The following is a 26,498-nucleotide window of genomic DNA, read 5'->3' on the forward strand; positions in this document are numbered from 1 at the left end:
TGTGAGAATTAATTGTCGACATTCCAACCATAATTTTTTGTAGTTTCGTGTCAATACGTGTTGAGTTGCTATCATCCATCTTCGGACGAAACTGGCAATGAATGAATATTTTAATGTTTGCACTTTCAATGTAGTGAAATCTTACTCGATATGTAAGATTTTCTCGAAAGATTGACCGTCTCGCATTTGCGCCCCGAGGTTGAAAAATCATCTTTTTGCAACTGTGAATCCAGACCCAGTGGAGGTTCGAACCTGGATCATCGTGATGGGAATGGATCGCAATGCCCACATGAACGACAGAGCCACGTGAACCCTTTCCTAGACGATCTACTAGTAATCTACTGAAGTGCAGTTTACTGTATACTGAAAGGTACACGTACTTACCTGGTGAACATTCCTCTGACGAATTTTTACGAATCGGCGTATGCCAGAAGGTATTGTCTGTATATATACGTGTGGCCCTGACGTGCTTTAATGTCGCAGTTTTTCATGCTTCTCGATCGAAGAGTAGGCCTTCTGTCATTAATGTTAGAGGTGAATTTGGAAAATGTCCAAATATGAGTCTTCATTCAAAAACATGTACCATGTTGAATTTCAGTCTACTCTCTGTATAAAGAAAACTTTTGAAGGGAGATCAGCGCTCACATTAATTTCTCATATTTTAATAAATCCTTTAAGGAAATCCTTTTCTGGCGACCACTAGAGTGCGCGATTTCAGTTTTTCCGTATATTTTTCACATTTAATGTTTTGTTTATTTAACATTTCACGTCATGCATTAAGAACTATGCCTTTTTTGTGTTGTGAATGTTTTTTCGTTGTTGATTTTTTTTTATCTTTACGTTTTTTGTTTTTTTTATTTGACATTGATAATTTTGTCTCGTTTATGCTGTATATGACCTTTTTTAATGTTTCTGTTCATGTCGTATGTTTCATATATTTTATTTATTAATTATCAGGAAAATTCCCAATCATCCGTACAAGTATCACAGCCTCTGAATGATAAATATGTCTCACAAAACTAATTTAACGTTAAAAAAAAATTGTAATTTTTTTAAAAATTTTTAAAGACCTGGGACCCTAGCCTTGTCGGTTATATCATAGCAAAATATATATGTGACTTATTTGATTGTGTACGTCGCATAGCTCTTTACAACTATGATAATATTCTAAAACTTCTTATATTTTATTGCAGATCTTTTTAACAGTTGTCAATGAATATATGGACTGGTCTCGGCCGTTACTTCACCCGACTGATATCCTAGACGGGACAGTGGACGCGATGGGAGACGCGGTGGTGGTAGCTCCCCTGATAAGGACAGGTTATTACCACAGCGGAGGCGTCACGAAGGAGTTCGTGAATCCCTCGTACAGCAGCAGTTCTTTCCACCAAGGAAGTTCGACGCCCAAGAAAAGTTTCTTCTATGTCTTCGGGCACCAGACTGAAGGTGGCGATTACTCGTCCAGGTTGGGGTGCATCACCGGCGAAGATCTTCCATACGTGTTCGGTGCTCCTCTAGTCACTTCGTTGTCTCATTTCTCCGCCAACTACACGAGGTCTGAGATCGTTTTATCTGAAGTCACCATGACGCATTGGACGAACTTCGCTAAAATCGGGTAAAGAACAGTGTTTAATAAAAATATTTAGGAAGCTACCAAAAAAAGTAGAACAAAAAGTATTTTAGCGCTAGTAAATCTGCCCTAAATTTGAAGTGAATGTATAGTATAGTTTTTTCACATACTGCTTGGCCAAAAAAACACCTACTCCGCAATCTGTTAGGCAAGCCTCACGAAGAAATGGTAAGATCTGGATTTGTCTCCACAGTGCTGAATAAGTCCTTTCTCTCTTAAAGATGCCTCGGCTGAAGTCCCGAACTAAACATTATGGTCCTTATACTTTAATTTGACCTATGCTTACTAAAACCTTATATTTACAGGCTATGACATTTTTTAGAGAGAAATCTGATAAAAAATATTAATTTATTTCTTTAACAACCGAAGGTATTCAGAACACATCTATGAGAAAAACTGGCGTTGGCATAGTTTGATCAATCTTTCTTTCAAGTCGAGTACAAATCCGGTCTATCACCATAGGAAATTTACTACCGGTGAATTGCGGTATAGTGATTTGTGTTGGAAATGTGAGTGTGTGGTCCCAATAGTCTCTGAGTTCGTATCTAATACAGTGTCTGATTTTTTACTGCCGCCATCTATCTTTCTAATTGCAAGTGAAGCATCATGATTCAATATTTGTACCGATGTGGGCCTGTTCCTCTCTGTGGCGAGACTTTAACGGGGATATCCGCTCCCATTCACACTTGACTTCAAAAATTCAATGTCATCATTGGTGCGTTAATTCATGCCGAAAGAGGTGCAATTTGGTATCAAGTAGCTTTGAGCGTGTGATGTCAATATTTTTCCTATAGCCAAAAAAATCACAGTTCCCTCTCCTACACTTTTCAGTGATTAGACGTTTCAATGATGAGATTAATGCCACTAACCAGTTTTGTTGAACATGGGTGGGCAATGACTCCGCTTTGTTTTAGTTTCCTTAACATGACAAAAATATTTTAACATTTCACAACAGTGGACGAAAACATCTCATTCAATAAATTTACTTTAGTAAATGATGACGTCTGAAGAAACTTCCAGAGACAACAGAAATAAAAAAAAAACCTTTCGTGAACAGACTTTTCCGAGTACAATACGAAGATAATTCACTTTATTTATTTAAAATAAATGAATATCTTTAAAAAAAAAAGAACATATTTTGCTGGGATAAAAATGTTTTCATATATTTATACTGAATAATATCAACAAATTTCTGTGAACATTCGTAAAAAAAATAAAAAAACCGTATTACATATACGAAACACTCGAGGAAACCAAAAGTATATATATGCACGTCTTATTATGAAATCGCAATTTTCTTCAAAGAAGTGAGGAATTCACGCGAAAATTTCCAATTCTATGGAAAGAAGAAGAATTTTTCATTCTCTGGTGAAGAATTTTTTTTTATTTGATTTCCTATTTATCAACGGTCTATTTCCTCAACGTATAATACGCAAGCATTTGTTATGCTACGAAAAAAAACCCTTTGATTGGGTGGCGCATTTCTGTTTTTATTATTATCAGACTAGATTCTGAGAATAACATAAATACAAATGCATCCGTGAAGTAAATCGTCTGTAAAATATAAGAAACGTTTCTTTTTTTCTCTCCTATCGAAATTGCGTCTTTTGATTCGAAGAAACTGCGCGATCGAGTTTCTCTGAAAGTTCATTTCTATAGTTTTGTTCGAGTAAAATGACTTTGGCGGAAGCATGTACGTATAAAAACGGGAATTTATTCATTGAGATTTACATCTTCCTTTGAATTGAGTGTTGCGACTTCTGCAATCTTCGGGATCCTCATTCAACTCGAACTCGCTCAAATTAATGTAGCCATGTTTTCTAGTTAATGGAACTCATTCTTACGACTTTTTCCTACATTCGATCTTTTTTTGTGGAAAAGAGGGAAAGGTATCCAACTGAATCGCAATCAAAAAATATGTCAGACTGCGGATTTTTTTTTTGTTTCATTCCTTTCCTATTTCATTATTGTTATCGAAAAAATTAATGCTCGCAAGTTTAACGTAATTGGAATTTCTTGTACCAGGGATAAAATACACATATTATTTTACTTTCTCGTATTAAAAGTGATAAAATTTATCTTGAAAACACGTAAGTATCTATCGGGTAGATGTAGGAAATAGAAAAATTTGGTTTCTTCTCTTATTCAGTTATTTCAAACTCATGTTTCTTAATGTTCATCTTTGCATTTTCTAGAGTTGTTCGGGATAGCACGGAAACAGTTAATTAGATTAGAATAACTTGAAAATATTTTGGTTAGGAAGCCGGTCCGAGATTTTAAAAAGAATCAAACGCTACGTTTCAGCTCTTGTAGATTCAGCTAGACAATTTTAAGCAGTAATTGCATTTCTCCATGTGGGAATACCAACTACGTATGCATAATTAATTTAGCGATAACTTTTATTTTCCGTATTCTTTGGGTTCATATTTATTTTCTGGTTTGATATTAAATTGCTCCTAGCATACCCAAGATTTATTCTAAAAAAACAGGTGATTTCAATGTTTCTCTACCCAACACAATGTGCAGCATATTTAGTAGACACCACGCTGTCATCCGAAGTCCCGGGTTGGATCGCTGCACATGGAACAGTGATGTTTGACTGATGTTGATTTTATATTATATACTAACTTGGAGTAGTAAATGCGAGCTAGCTTCTACTTTCAAAAAATTTGGGCCGGGTAACAAACTTCACACCATTTAAACTGAAATCCTAATAATATTCATATATTCTCAATTTCGTCTCTAGCAGACATATAGTAGTACCTGAACATGAAAAAAACGTGAATCCACACCTTTAGGGTCCACAGTTAGAAGCGTAAGCAGGACTTGGAGGATCATGCTGGCTTCCAATTCAAGACGACAAAATATTAGGGCTTGTCCCATTAATCGATAAATCGGGTCGGCGTTAGTCATAAATTATATTTTTAGATGTATCATTTTATATGAGTGACCGTATTTAAAATATCTGAGTCAATATTTTGATAAAAGTTTCTGACATGGGGGACATACAATTCGATTCAACGAAAATTAGTGATGATTTCAGTTTTAAAGAGGTTTTTTTTTCAGTTTTAGAGGACAAGACCAAAATTTATTGTCTCCATTGTGAACAGCATATTTCGTATTCGGGAAACATCAGTCCACCCCCCTCCAATACCATTTGACACCAGTGTCTAAGGAAAGAGTAATAATGCGAAGATCGAAAGTAGTTTCGAAATCAATGACTAACCTACAAGGATTGATTGAACAAAAATGATATTCTAATAAAGATCCTAGTGAAGAAATCCCCCCCTCCATGTTCTGCAATAATTTTTAAACATCACTTGCTTCACAAGCGTGGGACCTCAATTTCTTAATCCATTCGAATATTTCTTTACACCTGGCGAATAGGTGAGTGAGAGAGAATCTGCATATCACGGTTTATCGACGGCACCCGAAGAAGACTCCATTACCACTCTTAGGAAGTGCCAGTAAACGGCTGCGAAGGGAAAAAGATAGAATATATTATAAAGTCCGGGAAAAGAGAATTACATTTTCAGTAAGCTCTTTGCACAGAGTCAACACGGCCATTACAACATAAGCAATCTCCAAACACATGAGCCCAATAACAATCACTCAGTTTGGTGGGGGAAATAAAAACCTCTGGAATAGATGATCTCTGAAGAAAACAAACCCTAAAAATTGTGAGTTATAGTTACTTATCAACACTCTTCGACTGTACAGAGTCTTTATGTTGGTATTTCTACCCGAAAAAATTAAATTTATCTTATAAACAAATAAATCTCTTCATACACGTGCATGTTATGTCAAATAATGATAATAATAATCTATTATGAATTTATACTATGATACTGTACTTCTTTACATGATTTGCAATTTTTCGAATAAAATCCTAATGCTCTAGTATCGTAATCCTAAGCCGACATTGCAGCTTTTACAGCCCATCGCTATGCATGCAATTTATGTATACAATATTTGCAGAAATCAATGTTTCTCTAGACACAATTCAGAGTAATATGAAAACAAATATCATCAATTTAAAGTCAAATGGCATTTACAGATTCCAATTCGTGCAGTGTTTTATGTTTATGCTCCTATCGGCTGTTTTTGAGTTTTTTCCAGTCTAATCACTTTCCGTGACCACCTAGCGATGCTAACACTGTAAACCGTTTTTTATTTTGGTTATTTTTCCGGTTTTTATGAATTTTTAAAGTTTTTACGGACTTTCTGTTCATCTTGTACTGTACGTCACACATAGGAAATATTTGAAAGTATTTGCTTAAAATTAAGTTAACCGATTACATTTTTTTCATTAAGCGCTAAGAAATTTTAATCGATTTCCAGGCTGAGAAAAAATTAATAGTATTTTCGAATATTTTTAAAGCTTAAATATTATTTTTATAGTAAAAACTTAATTATGCTTAAGCTTATTTTTATTTCTTAATAGTTCTTACAACGTTAGCCTGCAGATAGCGACATATAGACAGAAATGCGAGCGCGGGCGTGCGATGTGACACTTTGTTGTTCATACGAAGTAAGAAAGCCTGGATAATCAAGCGGAGATGAAAAGTTCGGAAAGAAAATTCACAATTTTCTGACGGAAATCGAGCCACCAACCTCTCACTGTACATCGCTGTATAGTGAGAGGTTGGAAGTTAGAACTTCATCTTCATCTCCTCTTGGTTATCCAGACTTTCGCACTCCCTACGAACAGCGAGAATGGCACATATCTTTTCCCTCTACAGTGAAAAATATTTGAATTTTCGAAATTGCTATAGCCTTAAGTGTGAAGGTGTCTTTATTATAACAGATTAATTGAATTGTAAATATTTTGATACAAAAATATTAACCACATTTCGAATGATCGTGACCAAATATGATTTCTCACTAATAATATAGGAATTTGCATCAGGCACTGATATCTTCACACTTGAGCCAAAATTGACTATTAAAAGAAGTTAATTTATTTGTGTTTATTGTACATCAAAATTCCCTTTAAAAGAAAACAAATTTATTAATTTCTGTCGATATCTTTATTAAGATCATTTAAGTTAGGTGCCCATATGCGTATCGCAGGTCGATTTGGGGGAAAAAAAACATTATAAACAGTTAAAAATGAAGCGATGAGGTTGTATGAAAATATAAGTCTGGGAATTATTGCGCTACAACTATTCACATTTCGAATGAATAAGTTTTGAAATTTGTCACAAATGGGAGTACTTTGATTCATTTTACTGAATGAGGATTTATAAAGTAAAACAATCCGAGAAGAAAAAAGTATTTTTTTGTCTATTTCCATAGGTTTATTTGAGTTTATTTCATATGCGTATGAAATTAGAAAATGAATGTATGATTTTTACGCTTATATTATATTTCAGAGATCCCAATATAGTCTCGACTCAAGAAGGAGATTCTCAGAGCGATAACGTGCGTGGTAGGTACGAAAGGATATTGTGGCCAGTATACGAACCTGTCCATCAGAAATACTTGAGCATATGTAAGTTTATTTTCGCAAACATCATTGGTGTTGTACTGTTTTAAGTGTGGTTTGCTTTTGAACCTAACATATTTTACCCCGTATAACCCGTATATAAACATTTCTGCGATGATGAAATCTTGAGAAATGGAAAAGATGTTTACACTTTTTTTTTGTAGGAAAATGCCGATTTTCCTGTTCAAATTAATATGGAAACTACACATCTTTAAATAATATGTTTTGCAGATTGTGTGATTTCTAAAATATTTCTTTTATTTCAACCTGTAAAAAACACACCTTCAGATTACACCCTTTTTTGTCACACGCCAGGGACTTTTTTCCAACTCTCAATCCCATCTCGTCTGTAATCACTACAAAATTAGTTAATCGCGACAGTACACGATTGTCTGGGGGAAAATATGTTGTAAAAAGTTTTTCTTTTTTTATCACACACTAAATAATGTGTTCTGGATTCTGCCACGAAGCTGGGCTGGAAGAGATCTCAGCAACTGGATAATTCTGTGGCAAAGTTTTGGCGTTCATTCATTCAGGGCCCTCGATTTACTTTTACTTAGATTTCTTTATGGAATGTACATTTCTGTATGCCGGAAGGGTAAATCGCATTATGTCCACTTTTTCAATACAGAGACAACGCTAAAAATTTCCAGTACTTTCGTCTCAATACTTTTAGGTATACGATGCCAAGTCCTATTTTAATAAATAGCAAAGATATTCACTTTATAAAACAACGAGTTCCGAAGATACAGATACTAAAATAATTTTAAACGGTTCTCCTGTAAAATTTCCTTTTTGTGACATGCTGCTCTTTACCTCCGACATACAGATTTATACTTGTACTTCTTACTTTTAATCTCGTATTTGAACGCATATTGGCATACGATTCTTCAGGTACTATGAAATAGGAGACCCCGAACTCATTGTAAAGTCTGATTATCTTCGAAAATGTCTGACCTCGCACATGTTTTTTTGCGATTGTACAAGGTATATGAATGCATAAAGATGCCCATAAAAATATTTGGACGTCAAATATAACCAAAATACGATAACCCAATATAAAAGCATATATCACAAAAAAATTAATAATTAACACTATATAATACACTACAAATAAAAATTTTATTTTTCTCTCTTAAACTAAGTTTCTACAGCTTTTAGATTTATCCCGAATTGTTTATCGTACTTCTTTCCCAACGTGTCAATTGTGTTATAATTCACGACTCTCGGAGGTAAGCTATTCCATTTATTAACAATGATATGAAATAAAAATCTTCCTGCGTCACCAAAACCTCGAGTTGCCCCTTACTAAACGATGCTGGTGTCCGCTTGTCAAAGCAGTCAATTGAGGGTGCATAAATAATTCATGGTCTATCCTATCTATCCGGTTGAAAATTCCAAACACTTTGATCATATCCCCCGACGCCGGCGTTCGTGCAATGTAAACATATTCAAAAACATCTGTCTTCAAGTCTGTCTTCATAGCTCAAGATCTGTGTGCCAACAAGAGCAAGCGTAGCTTTCCTCTACACTCCCTCAACCAAGTCTATGTCCCTCTGCAGGTATGAACTCCAAAACCTGACGGCATACTCCAGTCCAGGACGAACTAAGTCTCGGAAAAGCGGAAGAATAACTTTAAGAGAACGCGAAGAGATCATTTTCAGAATGAAACCAAGCATTCGATTGTATTTTCAATCACCGCTGAATGTACAATGTTCGGAGAACCTAAGCTGGCTCGTCAATGAGTATTCTGAAATCGTTGACACTGTCGCGTAAGCGACAGACCCTGGTTATGTTGTTCTGTTCTGCAGATAAGCCACAGCAGTATGTTGTTACGAAATTATGTAAATAGTGATTATTTATCATTTATTATCTTTCACCTGTAAATAATCGATGGCGCATTTTATCTCTATAAATCTTCCCAAATTCAAAACAAACTTGGCACGTTTGGGGACAGTTGCGATTCGGCAATGTCATGATGGCGAAGGAGAAATGTAAAGATGTTCCGAGAAGATGGTATAAAATAATTTCGAAACTCCTCCCGTGCTTAAAAAATGGCACCGCTTTCGTGGAATTAAGGCAGTTGTAAAATTTCAGTCGGAAGACAAGGTGATATTTGTCGATCGCTCGGTATTTTTTGGTCCCGTTCTGTCGAATTGCTGTTCTGTGAAATAAATGTGACGTTCTGTATTATGTTTCATCTCTCCTCTGCTCCTTCCAAGGACCTGTTAGAGAAATTATCCGGAACAATATATAATTCGCACTAAGAGATTTGGATGGTTTTTTTTTTACTGGAAATTTTTATCCACTCGTAAAACACAGGAAACCACTGTGAGTCATTTTAACTGAATTGAAAACTATGGTGGAACTATATTTGCAGAATACTTACATATGTTATAATGTTTTGAAATTTCCTATTTTCATGATCATGTTCATAAATTATTCATACTCCGATGAGTTTGGAAAACGTGTTCTTATATCGAAAAAATAGACTGGTTTTGTCATTATGTCCAGTGGTTCAGAGGGTGGCTATATATAGTTATGTGACCTTTCCACCAAATAAGTCATCATATTGTGCGTGCCATATGAGACACGAGTATATCCTCTTGACGTGTTTGTGTCTGATTTCACCCTCCCAGAAAGAGGCTTCACCGTGTATATTCGAATGTATGTTATGTTACGTATGTATGACGATCCGAGATGGAGGAGGTTGAATCGGATGTGCTCAACTCTTCCATTAAGCATTCATCAGAAGCCCCCGCGGAAGAGCGGAATATTAGATTTCGGCTGTACGGCGATATGCGAAGTGGCTTGTTGTCGGTCGGTGGCGGTGTCGAGCAATGTGCCGCTTCTGCCGCTATTCTCGTAACAGTAATGGCCCCCCTGGTCGATAAAGCGATGGATGCGAGTGAGCCTCGACGCTACAGAATCACTAATGAATTAAGGACGGGGGAAAAGCCACTCCGTTACAAACTTACGCCACGGTGCTGTTGCTGCTGGCCACTTTGGGCATAGGCAATAACGGGCTAAGTGATTTTTGGCATAAACAAATTCTTACGAATACCTACTGCGCGCCGATGCTCGAGTTATTACATAACTGCACCACTTACGTACAGAGTCAATCAGCCTAGAAATCCATTATTGAGATCAGAAACGACAAACACAATTATATGATATTGCTTTCGTATTTTTTCATGAACAAATCTCAATAAAAAGCCAATAAGCATTTATTTTAATCATCATAGATTTATCTCTTCTCGACCTTCTCCCAATATATTTCATCTAACCGTCCCTCACTGGAAGTGAAGTTAAAACAATCAATGGGAGAGAAACTTATTGTCAATTCCTTTTTACAGAATATTTTTTTTTTCGATTAGCAATGCATAAGAGGTTGAAAAATATTCAATTGAGGAATAACCTCTATACAATATACAGTGTGTCTTATCCGTCCCAATTCATCTTTAATATCATCAACCATTAATTGTATGGCTGTATATGATTCTCGGTTAAAAAAGGATCAAAACGAGTTCAGAAATTACCTTGTACCAGATTTGTCATTGAATATACAGCGTTTCAAAAACAAAAGAAAAAATCTATAATTTCAATACGGTCCCCTCACCCGGCCTCGAACTTCCAATTCAAAAGTTGTTACCCTGTCTCTTCTGAGCGCAACCAAAAAAAAAATCCAAGTTTCCAATTGCAATATTCACTGAGATATTTTAATTCAAAAATCAGAGAAACGTTTGGAAAGATCGGCATGAATTATCGGACAACGCTTCTTACCCTCATTTATGTGCTATTCTTTCCCAGTTTCTCTCCAATTTTTGAATTCAACTATATCTGCGAATATTGCACTTACAAAGGTGGAATTATTTTTCATTGGGCTCAGAAAAGATAGGGCAACAAGTTCCTATTTGTGTGGAAATTAAAGAATGGGGGAACGTATAAAAATTATTATTTTTTATTTTGTGACAAACTGTATTTCTACACTCAAAAAAGGTACAGGTAGATTTCTGAACACATATTGATCATTTTTTAAATTGGAACCATATTTCTAGGACGCATGGTTTGTTATGTCTATTGTTAACTCCCTCACGATCTCCGATTTCTTGTCTAATGTTTCAAAGCATATGTGTAATCTACCGCGTCCTCTTGTATAGGCCTTGGGCCAACAATATTGTATAAATAAATAAATGGTTGGTGAGATAAAATAGGAATTATTACTTACACGACACCCTGTGTATAGGAACAGAAATATATCATCCATACTGAAATACAGCGCATCAGGTTTCTCGAGGTAATTCATCAGTAAGAATTATGAATACCTCACCAATCTCGAACCATCCTTTGTGTGCTAGAGTTCCATGCTGCCACAATAGAAAATCATAAACCTCTGTCATGTAGTGTCGCTATCTACCGGTGAATGTTGCATATACCTTAGCATTTTGCGGTAACAGCCCTTGAGTCTCGGACTTTTTTTTCTGAATGTTTCTTGCATCCTCTCGTTATATTTTCTGTTTTAATGACGGTTTTCACTAACAGCTATCATTTTCGGTGTGATATCATACTAACGAAGAAAAAGCATGTGACGGTGGATTGTGTGGATATAGTTTACATATCTGACGGTGCTGTTGTAGTGTGCTTTCTTTATGTTCAGAGTCAATCAGTTTAGAAATCCGTAATTAGGGTCAGAAACGGCAGACAATTATTAGGCGGGGAACAAAGCTCTTACCAGAAATGATAGGCAGTGTCAGACGAGCTGCAGTAGTAGTGTTTACAGTCTAACTTGCACAATCACGATCGTTTTGGAAACGCAAATTTGAGTTGTAGTAGTACGTGAAATTTTGTTCGTTGTTTGCAACTGTTAGGTGTTAATACGAAACACGTAAAACTCTGTTAAAAAATTCAAAATTCGTGACATCATTTTGTTCCACTAAAAATCTGAACTTGGTGCTTTCAAGGCTGCAATCGCGATAAATTCCGTCTTAGAAGAGTCCACTGTAAGTGCCAGAACAGTATAAGATAATGTTTCTACTATGGACATTTCCTTCGACAATCCAGCTGGAAATTGCCCGGTGCGAAGGCGAAAAAGCCGACACTGACACACAAGAATCTCATATTGTCTGTCTGGTGGGAATCACCGTTGAGTAATTTTCTATGACTTTCTTCCGAAGAGATACCTCTTGCATTGTTTTCTCTGTCCTTCATATAAACAAATTTCTGGCAAGAACTTCGTTCTCCCTCTAATGCATCGATATTGGTACCGCATTTTTGTTACGAGCGAATGTACTTGAAAGAAAACAAGCAGGGCCAATTCTTCATAATTTCGGGTCCTGGGAGAACACAAATCTATCGGGCACTTTATATACAGGATTCATAGAAAAATGTCTTCATCCTGGAATGAGTCGCGAACTGTTGATCCCAGAAGCTTACTTCAAATAGAAAAAGTATCCAAATAACGTGTAGACCTCGGATACGTCATTCATATTGCAAGGAGTTGTGTAGTTATCAAAAATAAATCTTTTCTATTTGAACACACTGCTCTAAAAACTCAATTAGTAAGTTATTGCCGCGTCACCTCAGCCCCCAAAAATCATATTTGCTGAGATATTTTACTTCAGAAATCACAGGAAATGTGCAGAAGAACCAGATAAATAAGGGAAATAAGCGCTGCCTGTTAGTTTGTGCGGTCTTTTCCTTAATTTTCAGTGATTTTCAAATCGAAATACTTAAGATAAGCGAATATTTTAGCGAATGCATTTACAAGCGAAGAATCCCAAGGTAACGACGTCCTCAAAAATTTTTGAATCAAATTACCACTGATTTTCTAATTATTTGCATGTGCACAAAAATCTAGAAAAATCCAGCGGGATTTTTACTTGGTTCACTGAAAAAAATAAAAATAAAATAAACATCATTATTTTGAACGCCAATAGAAACCCGCAACCCCCTACAGTGTTAGAGTTACGTCACTCAACCAACAGATGATCACGTCACTGAACTATACGAGAAAAAATATAGAGATATAACTAGTATTTTTTTCTATAGAACGAGAAGTTGCGGAGGAAAGAAATGAAAAGAAATTTAAAAGACGCTTTTTATAAATATCACAAACAAGTGCGAGAGGCGATGAGTAGCCGATTGTTATCACATTTTGATTGTTTTTTGCGGCTTTAATAAAAACATTCTCTACCGCTAATTTTCTATTTTATTTTAAGTGTTGCTGGACAACATTAATATACCTAATTTTTTCCATAATTTTTTGAGAACGACACCTCGGGATTCTTTCCTTGATAGAAATTTTTTGTTGGGCTCTGGGCAACATCTTCCTAACTGGGCTTTTCAGAATAGGGTGAATTAAAAGTTATTTTTTTAAACTCAATCAGGATTACGTATCTGAAATGTGCTTCTAGGATGAACGGTTCGCGAGTTATTTCAGGTTAAATGGACTTGCACCAACAGATTTTTTTTTCATTTCGAGAGTGGATTTCAATATGCATGCCATGCCATACATGTAAAAATTATCGCATAAGGGTGTGCCGATTGTTTCTATAATAATCTTTTAATATATATATATTTTATCTTTTTTTATTTGATGTTTATTTTAAAAAATAAAGAAAAAACTCGCTGTGTATTCGTGATGCGCAGTATGTATTAGATTAGTAGAACTATTCATTCGAGGGATAGAGACTCTCTCACTTTAACATTCGCTGAAAAGTGACTCTACTTTGCAGTAGAAATTTCCAAGAAACGGAGCGAACTATCCTCGAGAGTTTTAATCAGGAGACTATCACCAATAGAGAGATAGGGAAGTGAGAGAAATAGCGTTAATACTTCTCCGTAAATTGTAACTTTCTAATGTTTTAATCCGAGACAATGATCACGAATGAGATGCATCGCCCGGATAAGACCGACTGCTGCGCTTAGAACCAGCAGCAGCGGTATCGTTCGTTCCATGTAGCCAAGGAGGGAGATGTCTCAATTGTTAATTTAACACGGGAACTTATTCCACGGAATCTAATTGAGACTCCGTGTTCCCGAAACAACTGTAAATGTCGTTAAAATTTAAATCTGACATCGAAATAGAGAGCCTTAAAAGTCATTTCCGCGTGCATCGCTCTCTCTCTCTCCCTCTTTCCTATTCTTGAAACAAGCCTCTATCCTCCAACCTCTGAATCGAAGCAACCGAGATAGGATATCTAAAAGTGCCGATATAATATCTACGCGAACTCTCTTCCCCATTCCTGTAACATCAAAGTGTTAGATCAGCAGTGTGATCCGAGTATTCGAGGCACAAGGACAGCAGACATATTACAGAGAGTCGGCGTAAGGGTACGTCCATAGTGAACCGCTTCTGGCTACTCGCTTCATCGCGGCTGAAAAAAGATCGTGAACACTCATTGGGGCGGCCATAGTGCGCCCGCCTACCTGCTTTTACCGGCTGAAACTGCTTTTACCCGCTTTAACCGGAATGAATTGTTATTTCTTTTTCTCGCTTGACCGGCTCACCGCTTGCACTTTAAAACGGATACTTTCCTGTAAGTGTTCGTTTTATAGTGGAATAGTAAATCGACGGAGTTGATTGACTAATCGTTGATTAATTATGACATAATAAAAGCAAAATCGTTAATCATCAAGTAATTAAGGAAAATTAACAATTATAGTGAATCCTATTGTGAGAATTAATTATTGTCAATACTAATCGTTAACTAGTTATGGCATAATATAAGCGAAATCGGTTATTAATTAAGGATCATCAATGGTAATACTGAATCTAACGGAGTTTTTATGACGAATAATTATTGTTAATACTAATCGTTAACTAGATATGACACTAAAAGTGATATCGGTGATTAATCATTAATTAAGGTTAATTAACGATTATACTGAATCCAACGGAGTTTTTGTGACGGATAATTGTTGCTAATACTAATCATTAATTAGTTATGACATAATAAGCGAAATCGTTAATTAATTAAGAATCATTAATGATCATACTAAATCCAACGGAGTTTTTATGACGCCTAATTATTGTTAATACTAATCGTTAATTAGTTGACGTAATAAAAACGATATCGTTAATTAATCAAAATACCGTTGGATTTCATTTTAGCGTTAATTCGTTAATTAACTAATTAAGTTGATTAACTAATTAACGATAAAACGAAATCCAACGGATTTTGCCGTTAATTAACTAGTTATCGGCCAGTTTAGTTTCATCGTTATTAGTTGATTAGTTAATTATCGATCATGATTTAGTTTTATCATTAATATAAACTAATTAACGATAAAACTAAATCAAACGAAATTTTGTAACGATTAATTCTCGTTTTTCTAATCGAAAATTTGTTGTGGCACTAAAAGCGAAATCGCTGATTTATCATCAATTAATTAATTAACTATAATTAGCGATTACACTAAACCTATTGCAACTTCAAGGTGAGTCCTATTCATTTCATGTACATATTTTTTGTTGTCAACAAAAACACCATATATCCCCACGTGATAGCTCCATGATGCCAACTGCTCATGCAAGCAGACGCTCCCGCGAGCGGTGCACTATAACCACCACCGGCTAGAATCGCGCGAGATCATCTCGCCTTCTACAACTGCCGCGGTTTAAGCAATAAAGCGAGAAGCGGGAAGCGGTGCACTATGGACGTACCCTAACGGAATATGCGAAGAGTTATTGAAGCTGCAACCATATCATTAAATAGAGATTTATTGGCCTCACGACTCGGAAACTAGTGCCTTCGAGCTTGTTAAAGAGTCTTTCTTTCCCCCGAACCCCTCCATATACATCTGAATACTCGAAATTAACTCTTCTAGCCGTTGCTCTGGTCCGGAGACAGAGAGTATGTGATGGCAGATGGAGCGGGGGGGGGGGGATTAGAAATCGCACGCAAATTTCCACGAAAATTTCACGCTCTTCAGAGGATGAAATCACTGGGTACGAAGGCGAAACGGGGTTTAAAAATGAAATAAAACCTTTGCCGTTAATTAATAATGCTTGTTATGTGTGCGTATCTTTACGTGGGCACTAATGGCAACACGATTGAATTTGGTGCCCGGAAGATTCCGCTAGAAGCTATATTTATTTGCCGTTATTTCCAGTTTCCACAACACGAGCGATATTTTGAGGTGGAATGTTAAATCCGTGATTATAGTTGTAAATTTGTAGTGAGTTATTTAAAAACTTCCGATGAACATTTTCAGAATGTCATGAGTGCCATACGCTGCATTTCGCACGAGATCATTCGTTTTCGGAAGTTCATAAATTATCTTATAATGAGTTATTAATACACCGTCAATCTACTGCTTTGGCGAAGGTAACACCAATATTATTTGGTAAGGGGCGACTCCCGGTTTTGGCACCCCATAGAATTTTTCTCAAATAGGGTTGCGAATAAACAGAACTGCTTACCTCCGGGGGTCGTGAATTCTACCACAATTGACACGTTTAAATTAAAATACGATGTTCATAATGGGTTGAATCGAGAAGCCATTCATACAGAGATGAAGACAACCATAGTAATCATTGGTGTTGTATTAAATTTTTCTCATAGATTCTAATTTTTCTTGCTTGAAATCGCTTATATTTTGGATTTCTCTATTTCTTATAGATATTTTTACAGGATATTTCTTTTTTTTTTGTAACAACCACCTTGTTTAGCAATTTGCCAGCTGTGACCCCCCCCCCCCCCGCATTGTTTTTTACTTTGTTTTGAAGTGGTGAAGAGTTAAGAATTTCACTGCTTCTTTGGTACAGGAATGTTCTAGCTAAAATGGTTTCCGAATTTTCTTCCATATTTATGGTAGAAGTCTTTAAAAATAAGATAGTGATTCTGTTCTGACCAGACACACATTGAGTAATGAACGACCGGCCACACCCTGCTTCACATCTCAGAGAGATATCGAAGTGTTGTAAAGGATGGGTGTATCCGGTAATATTGACTAAATCAGGAAATTCGTTTGTATTTCTAGAGGTTGCGAGCTTGTGTCTACCTGACACGTAATCCATAGAAATGCATAAAAGTAAAGCTGTGACCACTTTGCGCATGCAGGTAGGATCACTTTTTTGACATTCAAGATGCTTATCGTAGACGTTAATGAAAGAACATGAGACTAGTTTAGATCAGTATTTCTTAACTTATTTTTGCCAATGGCCCATCTCGGACCATATTTTTCCTCCGGAGTTCCCATTCCATTGCCAGATCTTCTCATCCGATGACCCAACACTTATGCACGAGGCTCCCAGCACATGTCCATATTGTCCCATACATTAAGGTGGCTTTAATTTTGTAGGCATTTGCTATTTATGCTGGATTCTGGAAGAAATTGGAGTTTTTCCAAGATATTCCCCTTAAAATGTTTATTTCTTCAAATCTGAATTTAAACAAAAATACAATATAAACAAAAATGCACCATGATCTGTCTAATTTTTATAAAAGCTGTTGTCTGCGTGTGAACTATATGCAATTATAATCCACTTTAGACCTGCTGGAAGGACTTACTTAAGTCCCTTGGAATAAAAAAGTGTCTGTAGTTATGTGTTTTTATGTTTGTATCTATGTGTATATGCTTGTATTTGTATATGTTACTACCATATCTCAAAGTTGACTACTTTGTGGAATGACCGGCCCAGACCTGGACAATGTCCGAAATTAAAGCTTTCGTCAGGCTTTAGCCGGCCTTTATATAGCATTCCCTATGATTCGAGGTCACCGCTGCATTGGCGTATTTTTTTGTGATATTTATGGGGATGAAAGGAATCTGAATATCGATATCTCAGTGATACATTCGCAAAATCCCGAATTTCGGACATTGTCCGAGTCAACTGGGTCTGACCACTTCGCGAAGCGGCCGAGAACGGGCGTTGGTATATGAATGCTTTTTGCGATTTGTTTATATAATTAAAAAAATACCTTTCTGTGCCCTTCTTTGCACCTGTTTTAAATCCCCATTCAACATGATTCGCACCTGTGCCCCCCCCCTCCTCCCACTAGAATATCTCTGGACCGCAAAGAAGGGCCATATGACCACAGGTTGAGAACCACTGATCTTGACCACAGGTTGAGAACCACTGATCTTGACCACAGGTTGAGAACCACTGATCTTGACCACAGGTTGAGAACCACTGATCTTGACCACTGTTTTAAATTCTTTAAGTTTATACAGACAAAACGAACTATTATACATTTCACCCTAAACTTCCACTACGGACCATTTTATACTACCCCGAGGACACTACCACAAACATGAATAATACGTATCAAATTTTCCTTTTCTCATAGCAATGAAACCACGTATCCGGGATCATTACCACGCGCACCGTCTCTCCTACTGGTTGAATCTGATACCGAGGCTGCACCGCTCAGGCGACGTAAATGTGACGGCGCAACATCATCGGCTTCCGGACCACGACAACCCTTTGACATACGACGGCGTCATACGGAAGTACAAGTACAGCAACAATAACGCCTTAGCTCCGCAACTTCCGGAAATGAATCTCGCCCCGACACCGCCGTCGGAAAGCAGCAAATCGGCGACTCTGCTGATCGAGTTCAAGAACGTCTCCAACACTCAGCACGAACCGTCAAAGACCGAAGAAACTTTCGAGGCAAGTTTCCAGAGTCGTTATTCATATGCGACATTCATCTCATAACGTATCATCCTCAGAAGCCCTTAGATTTATTAATAGTCTTAGTGCGTATGCGCAAGTTTTCGCTACATTTAATTCGCTTCAAACTGGGGCGTGACCTTGAAATAATACATTCTAACAAATAAAAACAAGTATTCCATTAAGCAAAAGCTGTTTTACACGTAACTCTGTATTGTGAATTTCAGTCCATTTTGTGCAGTAAGATATTTCATGCCGGATCTTTTCACTTAAGCATGATGAAAATAGTGACTTCCATACGTAATGGGCGATTAACGCATCAAATTATTAATTGCATCCCAAGCGTATTTCATTAAGCCAGGGGTCTCCAACCTTTCAGACACGGTGGTCCACATTGGAATTTCCCCCGCAGCCCGCGGGTCACTAACTCTTGCAATTTAGTAACATCTTAATAGAAGGTTCAATGGGGCACCAAGGTACGAAAATAATATGAAACTTTTATTTATTCTGGAATTGTAATTTTTATTAATCAATTTTGATTGGTTCTAAATTTTTTCCACCAATTCTGAATAAAGTTTCGATTGATTAGTGATTAAACTGATCTATTCTGGGATTGATTTTAATCTGAAATAACTTAAGTTATTCTTTAATTATTTATTTCTGTAATTTTAAATTTTAATTTTCTTCTCAATGTACCTCGAACTAATTTCTTTCAATAACTATGTAATTATAACTATTCTTTTATTCACTGTGAAATAATTTATGTTTATTTATATATAAATGAAAGAAATAACTCTAAAATTGAAGAAGATTCAGAATTACTGAAATAAATATTTTTTGAAATTTTGAAACGAATTATTTCAGAATGAGTGAAAAAAATAAATTTTACATGAATGGGAGAAATAATTTCATGATTTCTGATAGAAATATATATATATATAATTTATTTTTTTCACTCATTCTGAAATAATTTGTTTCAAAAATTCAAAAAATATTTCTTTCAATAATTCTGAATCTTCTTCAGTTCTGAAAATGATCGGTGAGCCACGACAATAACATTTTCTAGGGCCAAATGTTGCCCTCTGACCATGCGTTCAAGACCCCTAATTTAGGTTCTGGTAAGGGGAGAATTAAGTGGATCTTATCAATTTATTAGTTGTCAGAATCGATCGATCGAAATTTTAACAGAAGCACATGTTTGAAAGGAAATTATCCCGTAAATTTATTTAGCAAAATACTCAAAAAAGTGGGAGAGAGAAATTAAGTACAAGTAAAAATTAATTGTTTCTTATCTAATTTCTCTGCCAATTACACACTCCCCACATGGTCTTTATTTTCGGCGGAAAGAAGAGAGCGTGGGAACTCACATTACAATAGGTTTTTAAACTTCCCCTATTCCTATGCCCCGAACTCTGCTTTTCTTAAGCGTTCATCTACCATCTCTTTGCAGTTTGGGACACCCATCCTCATTTTAGGGGAAAAATAGGTGATATATAAAGTCATCGAACGCGATCATGTGCAAAAATTAATATATTGAAAATAGAAACTATTAAATGTGACGTTCTTCAGCCACAAATAATTTAATAATAATATTAGAAGCTCAGGATCGTGCAGAAAGAAAATAGCAGAATATTGGGAAAATAAAAACTCTTTTCGAAGAATGATACACACACAAATATATGCGAAGTGTCCTGTAAGTGCTAATGCAGCCTCTATCTCATCAACCGTCCGTCGTAGATGTATGATTCCAATTTAAGAAATGTTCAAAAGACCTTAAAATATTACCCTATACCAGTTTTGAGAGTGAAAATGCGGTGCGTCACAAAATGAAAAATTTAAATTTGTATAAAAGGGCCATTCAAGTATTACGTAAGCCCATTTTCAGCCATTTTTGACCCCCCCCCTCCCCCCTTGTCAGCAAAAGTCAGCAAAACACTGATTCCCCCTACCCCCTGTCAGCAAAATATCGTCAGCAGCTTAGAATATTTCATACCTTTAAAAAGGGGTGGCTGATGACGTAAGCAACCTTTAAACCCTCGTCCCCCCCTTGTCATCAAACCCGAACCCCCCCCTCTCGATGCTGACGTAATACTTGAATGGCCCCATATAGTTCTCTTGTCCTCCAACTTCCAATTAGAACGTTTAACTTGTCGCCTTGCATTTCCTGAGACCACAAGAAAAAATTCCATGTTTCTAAATGCGAGATTCACAAAGATATTTGTATTTAAAAATCAGAGAGAAAGTTATGAAAGAACAGCAAAAAAAAACTAACGAACAGATACAACACTCCTTTCCCTCATTTATTCTATCCTTTCCCAACTTCTCTCCGATTTTTGAAATGCATTGTTTCAGTGTTTCCAAGTTTCCACTTGGAAACTTTGGATTTTTTGGCCTCAATACAAGACAGAATAAGTTCAACTTTCTAATTAGAACCTATAAAAATTTTCATGTCATTTTTATGTCAATTTTCTTTCAAGCCGAGCATAACTTAGGTCTATCACCATCTATGGGCGATTTACTGCCTAGTGAGTTGTACCGGAAGTGTAACTGTGCGTGTACCTAGCACTCTGAGTGCGTATGTGGTGTTGTGTTTGATTTTTCAGCGCCGCCATCTCTATTCCAGAAGTGAAGTGAATGATGTGTTATAACTGAATTACATTTGTACTGTTTGTAGGTCTGTTGCTCTCTATGGCGAGACTTTTTAAAGGGGAGATCGGCTCGCATTCGCTCCTTCAAGTTGGGAACCACAGAAAGACAACTTCAGCCGACCACAACTGTGGCGACGGTGCAGTCACACACTGTATTTTCACTCTCAAAACTAGTGCAAGGGTAATTTTTGAACACAATCGAGCATTTTTTAAATTGAAACTATACATCTACGACGGACGATTCATGAGATAAATTTCGCGTTAGCACTTACATGACGCGCTGTATGTGGTTCTATTCAGGTGAGGGGAATGTGATACATAGATACGTGGACTTTTGTGTTAACGTCGAAAATTAGCATTTCCTTATTTACGTTCATTCAACATGGGATCTTAAAATCACGAAACATGACACTCTTAGACTTTAAACTGCATGTACGAAATTTGTGCACCCCTGATTTGCTATCGTGTAGCGCTCTCTAACGAAAAAAAATTCAAATATTTTTTCTGTACAAAAAAAAAAATCCCCTTTCGTGAGAATTACTTTTTTACAAACAACATTCAAATATATACGAATTCCTTATTTAATTTTTAAACTATTTAGGAATTTATGAGACACCTCGGGGCAATATTCATCAGTTTTTAAAAACACAATAAAGTACTATAACTTTATTGTGTTCTTTCACTTTTTTGTGCTCGGTTTGAAAGAAAGAAAAGTTAACTGTACGTTCTTAAATTGTGAAATTAAGTAATATTGTGAAAACTCAACAACGTGAGAAGAGGGACTAAGCCATCATGTGAGAAAATAACACAGCATCAACATCGGCCAGTCAACACACTCCTTACCTTGACTTCCCCTGTCTCCCGTGAGGGCGCTACTTAACTACAGGGTTATCCGCAGAACTGACAACGCTTTTTCCTCTTTCCTTGTCAAATGTCAAGGAAACACTCAGCGATGGATTTTTTCCATGTTTTTGCAACAAAACGGGGAACCGTGCTGAACTCGTTCCTTGTAAGAATGAATGAATTTTACTGGTCGTTATATTGGATAATATGACATAAATAATATTCGTTATAACAAGCGTTGACTGTATGTTTCTATAGGTAAAATTGGAGACAGAAAAAATCCTGAATAATTACTGAAAAATTCCTTAATAAATGTGATAATTTCCGAAATTTAGAAAGGACAAAATTCAGAATTTGTGAACAATTATCTATGAAAGAATAATTCCAGCATTACTCGAAGATAATTTCATAATTGTTAAAATGAACGATCCCATAAATGAAATTCAGAATAAATGAAAAAATAACGAATAAACGTAACGAAATAACGTAATCAAAATTGATGAAAAGATAATTTCAGAATAAATGAAAGTCTACGTTAATTTCTTCCTGTTTGAACCGTGTGAAGTCAGCAAATCCGTTAAGACCATGCTGAACATCAAGTCCTTGTGTGAATCGGTATACGATCTTACAAAAGTCAATACCGATTTGGTGGCTCGTTAGGATCCCTCAAGACTCATACTCTAGCCTGCAATGTTGAAGAGTCCCAATTGTTGAAGTCTCCTGGTTTGCATTATAACAAATTGAATAGTGTATTTTCTCTCTTTATTCTGCCCAAATACAGAATTTTCTTTAAAAAAAACTTTTTCTATTAAAAAAAAGAAAATTTTCGATGGAACGTTCGTTTTCCGGTGAACGACGAGATTGTTGGTTATAGCGCAAGCGAAGTATTTAACTATTAAAAAACTACAACTACCATTTTGACCACGTTTGAAAATTTCGTTGCTTGAATAGATTTTAAATACACTATGAATGCATTTTTTGAAAAAATAAAATTATTCATTTTCTCTTCTGAATGTAGAGTATTTAGAATCGTTCAAGCGTAAGTAAATATAGAAGTTGTTTCAAAGAAAAACAAAAGATGAGATAATTTCTTAAAGGCGGTAAAATGCAATGAAATAATATATTTTTCGTCGTAAGGAAAATAGAATTCAAAATAGAATTCATTGATGTTCACACATAAACATAGTCGTAAACAGCGTTTTCTCTGAGTTACTCACGTGCGTGACAGCACACAACCAAGAATGCTGAATACAAAATTTACATAAAACACTGTTCGTATTCAGGATTCTGTACATTATAAAACCCCGTTATAAAAATCAGCGTAAGAGAGAGCATAGCTGAAGAGATACTTCCTTGCGCGTATGAACATGATTTTACATGTATACAATTCACAACTATCTTGTCATCATTTTACAGTTATATGAGAATTGATAAAATGGTTTGCTTGTTGCAACTTGAAAACACATACGACAACACCTCACGTTTTTTCTGCTAATAAATTAAATATAACCTTCAGACGTGAAATATATCGATTACTCCAGCTGGAATATGGGTCGGAACCTTAAGGTAACTTCAGTTTTTTTGTTAATCGTGCCCTACATAAAATGAACGTACCCTTCCCACTGTTTTATCGAATTCTGTATTGTATGAAAAATCAGGCATTCCTATTAATCCTTGATTGTTTTGCCTTATCGGAACCCCTAAGTTGGAGGGGTGGGGGAGGTTACTTGCGTCATGGAGCAACTTATGTTGCGAAATCAATGAATAATATGCAATATAAATTCGAAAAATATAAACCTAATATTTCTTTCACGGCGTTGAGGCCCTAAGTACACTCCCCCCGTCGGCGAAACACCCCCACACGACAATATTTCAAGACGGGCAACCCTAGTTCTTATGACACTTGTTTAATCAGAAAAATCAATCAACATTACATCTGCATCGTGCAGCAACGGTTCACGCAACACCGGTCAAAAAAACCGCTCCGTAGTTCATGGGCAGCCATCTTCAACCTGTTGCTCGTGAGCACCACGGGATTCTCCCTAAAGCACCACCAGTGCTTAGTACTCATACCAGATTTCGTGCTCGTGAGCACTTGATAAATTATTCAATTAAATACACCGTAAAAATTGCATTCGAAAATTAAGATTATGCAGATTTCAATCATACGCATGTAAACGTTGCTGAAAGGCATACGTGCTCATCCCTTGGTAAGTGGTCCTAATGTGGCTCTCGGAGGAATATGATGTGACCCGCGACCTCAAACCCTAATTTTTTGAAAAAACTGGAAGAAGTGTCCCCTAATAGTACCAAAAGTTTCATACAATGCAAAAAATTGGAGCAGAGAACTTGTATTTTTTACAACCAATCACGGACCTTTTCCAAATTACCTTCACCGCTTCAAAAAACGAGGAACAGATCATTGCCTTTGTGGTGAAATCGGCACTCCCATCCATTACTTGACAACGTGTACATTAACTGCACATCTAAAGCACATGGCTGTGCCCGCTGCTGAAAATGCCACACTCTGGATCAGAGAGATTTTTAAAAACAAAAGTAGAATAAATAAAGTCAAGAAAATAATTAGATGGATAGAAGACAATGAAGACAAAGTGATCCCACGGACGCCTTATCAGCCTATAGCACAAGTACAAACTGCGCCATCTCGCCGCTCACAAAGAAAAAAGAAACTGATCAACTACAAAGAAGACTGACTGATAGCACAAGACCAGTATAATGTCATGGAAATCGAACGATTTAAATTGAGGATGAAATCGATTATGAATTTTATCTGATTTATTATCGATTTCAATATGTGATTTAGGACTTTATATTCGAATTAAGATTTAATATGGAATATATAGGATTATATGCTTGATTTCTCCGATTGTATACGTAGATTTGTGATCTCGCAATTGATTTTACACTTAGATTATGATTTTATAGTTGTTATGATTGTAATGTATATTTTGTAATGTATGCTTTTTATGAATAAATTGCCAGAGGTATCCAGTCCGTGTGGACAATGAGCCGATATTGCCATATGGCGATGTGGCCTGGGTATCTTTCGGTTTGACGGTCCATGGCACAGTTCCAGGTCACACAAGTGACCCATGACACAGTTCCAAGTTACGCAAGTGGCTCATGGCATATTTACGGATCACTCAACTGACCCGGGGCATATATCTCAAAAGACACTTAAGAGTTCAGCAGCATATCTCCAGATCATTTAAGCAAGGGATCCGCGAAATATATACAGATCACTTTTAAGTGGTCCGCGGCAAATTTCGGATTAACTATGCGACCAGTAGCACATTCATAGTTAACTCAAGTGACCCACAGCACCTTTGCAGATCACTCAAGCAGCCCGCGACACAATTCCAATCTACTTTAGCTGCCCGCGGCAAATTTACAGATCACTTATTTGGCCGGCAAAACACGTTTTTAAACCAATGAAGTGGCCCGCACTATTCTAAAGTTTGAGCGCCCTTTCAGGTAATAAGCGTTTCTTTCTGTTTGATGATAAGCATAGGCAGTGTTAGCGACTCGAGGAAGGTTAAAGACCCCGGTTTTGGGGGAGAAGGCTACGAAATTCCGGTAGCTCCGGTGTTGAAAATCACAGATTTTACTGAAAGAATTTTCCTGGAAGTTTCCTCAAACGCTTTTGATTTATATTTTACAAATACGTATTGAAATTCCAAGGGAGAAAGTATTTCTTAGCTAAAGAAAATTGAAGTCTTTGCGTGCTCCATATATGAATGCTTTCCATAAGAAAACAAAAATCCTGGAGTAAGCATTCGAGCTCATTTTGTGGCCAATGGAGTGAAAATAGAAACCCAGTGCCTTTATAGTGCTTCTCCGGGGGCGCATTCATAGTTATATCTGTCTCCAAGTTTCCTCTAAATAAGTTATATATATATACATATTTCTGTGTGAGAGAACAGAGAAGTCTTTTGTGCCTTATAGAAGGAAGAAAATGAAATTCGGTTTTTTTTTTCCCGATTCTTATCCCTGTATGTATATGTGTTCTCGCTCCAGGCCAGTCAAGGAAATAATCTCACAGACTCTCATCTGGTATCAACGAGGAGTGGCGTATACTCGACAGCTCTCAGCGTGACAATCGCTGTAGGCTGCTCTTTGCTCATATTAAACGTCCTCATCTTCGCTGGAATCTATTACCAGAAGGACAAAGACAATCTCGAGAAAAAGCTCCAAAAAGCTTTCTACCAGGTGAACGCATTTCTATCTCGATGTTGTGTGTGTGTGTGT

General features: G+C 36.5%; 1 protein-coding gene across 1 annotated transcript in view; it reads left to right on the forward strand.

Annotated features, from left to right (window-relative positions):
• Positions 1-26,498, forward strand: part of LOC149067458 (neuroligin-4, X-linked-like) — a 169,434-nt gene that overhangs the window by 131,386 nt on the left and 11,550 nt on the right. Inside the window, exons 7-10 of the mRNA XM_089252644.1 lie at positions 1,194-1,615; positions 7,006-7,124; positions 18,413-18,738; positions 26,268-26,459. Coding sequence (XP_089108770.1) covers positions 1,194-1,615; positions 7,006-7,124; positions 18,413-18,738; positions 26,268-26,459 — 1,059 coding nt within the window. The remainder of the gene's footprint in view (positions 1-1,193; positions 1,616-7,005; positions 7,125-18,412; positions 18,739-26,267; positions 26,460-26,498) is intronic.

This window comes from Pholcus phalangioides, unplaced genomic scaffold (genome assembly GCF_987345545.1).
Source record: "Pholcus phalangioides strain wild (caught in Gottingen) unplaced genomic scaffold, Ppha-v1.0 ptg000030l_1, whole genome shotgun sequence".
NCBI lineage: Eukaryota > Metazoa > Arthropoda > Arachnida > Araneae > Pholcidae > Pholcus > Pholcus phalangioides.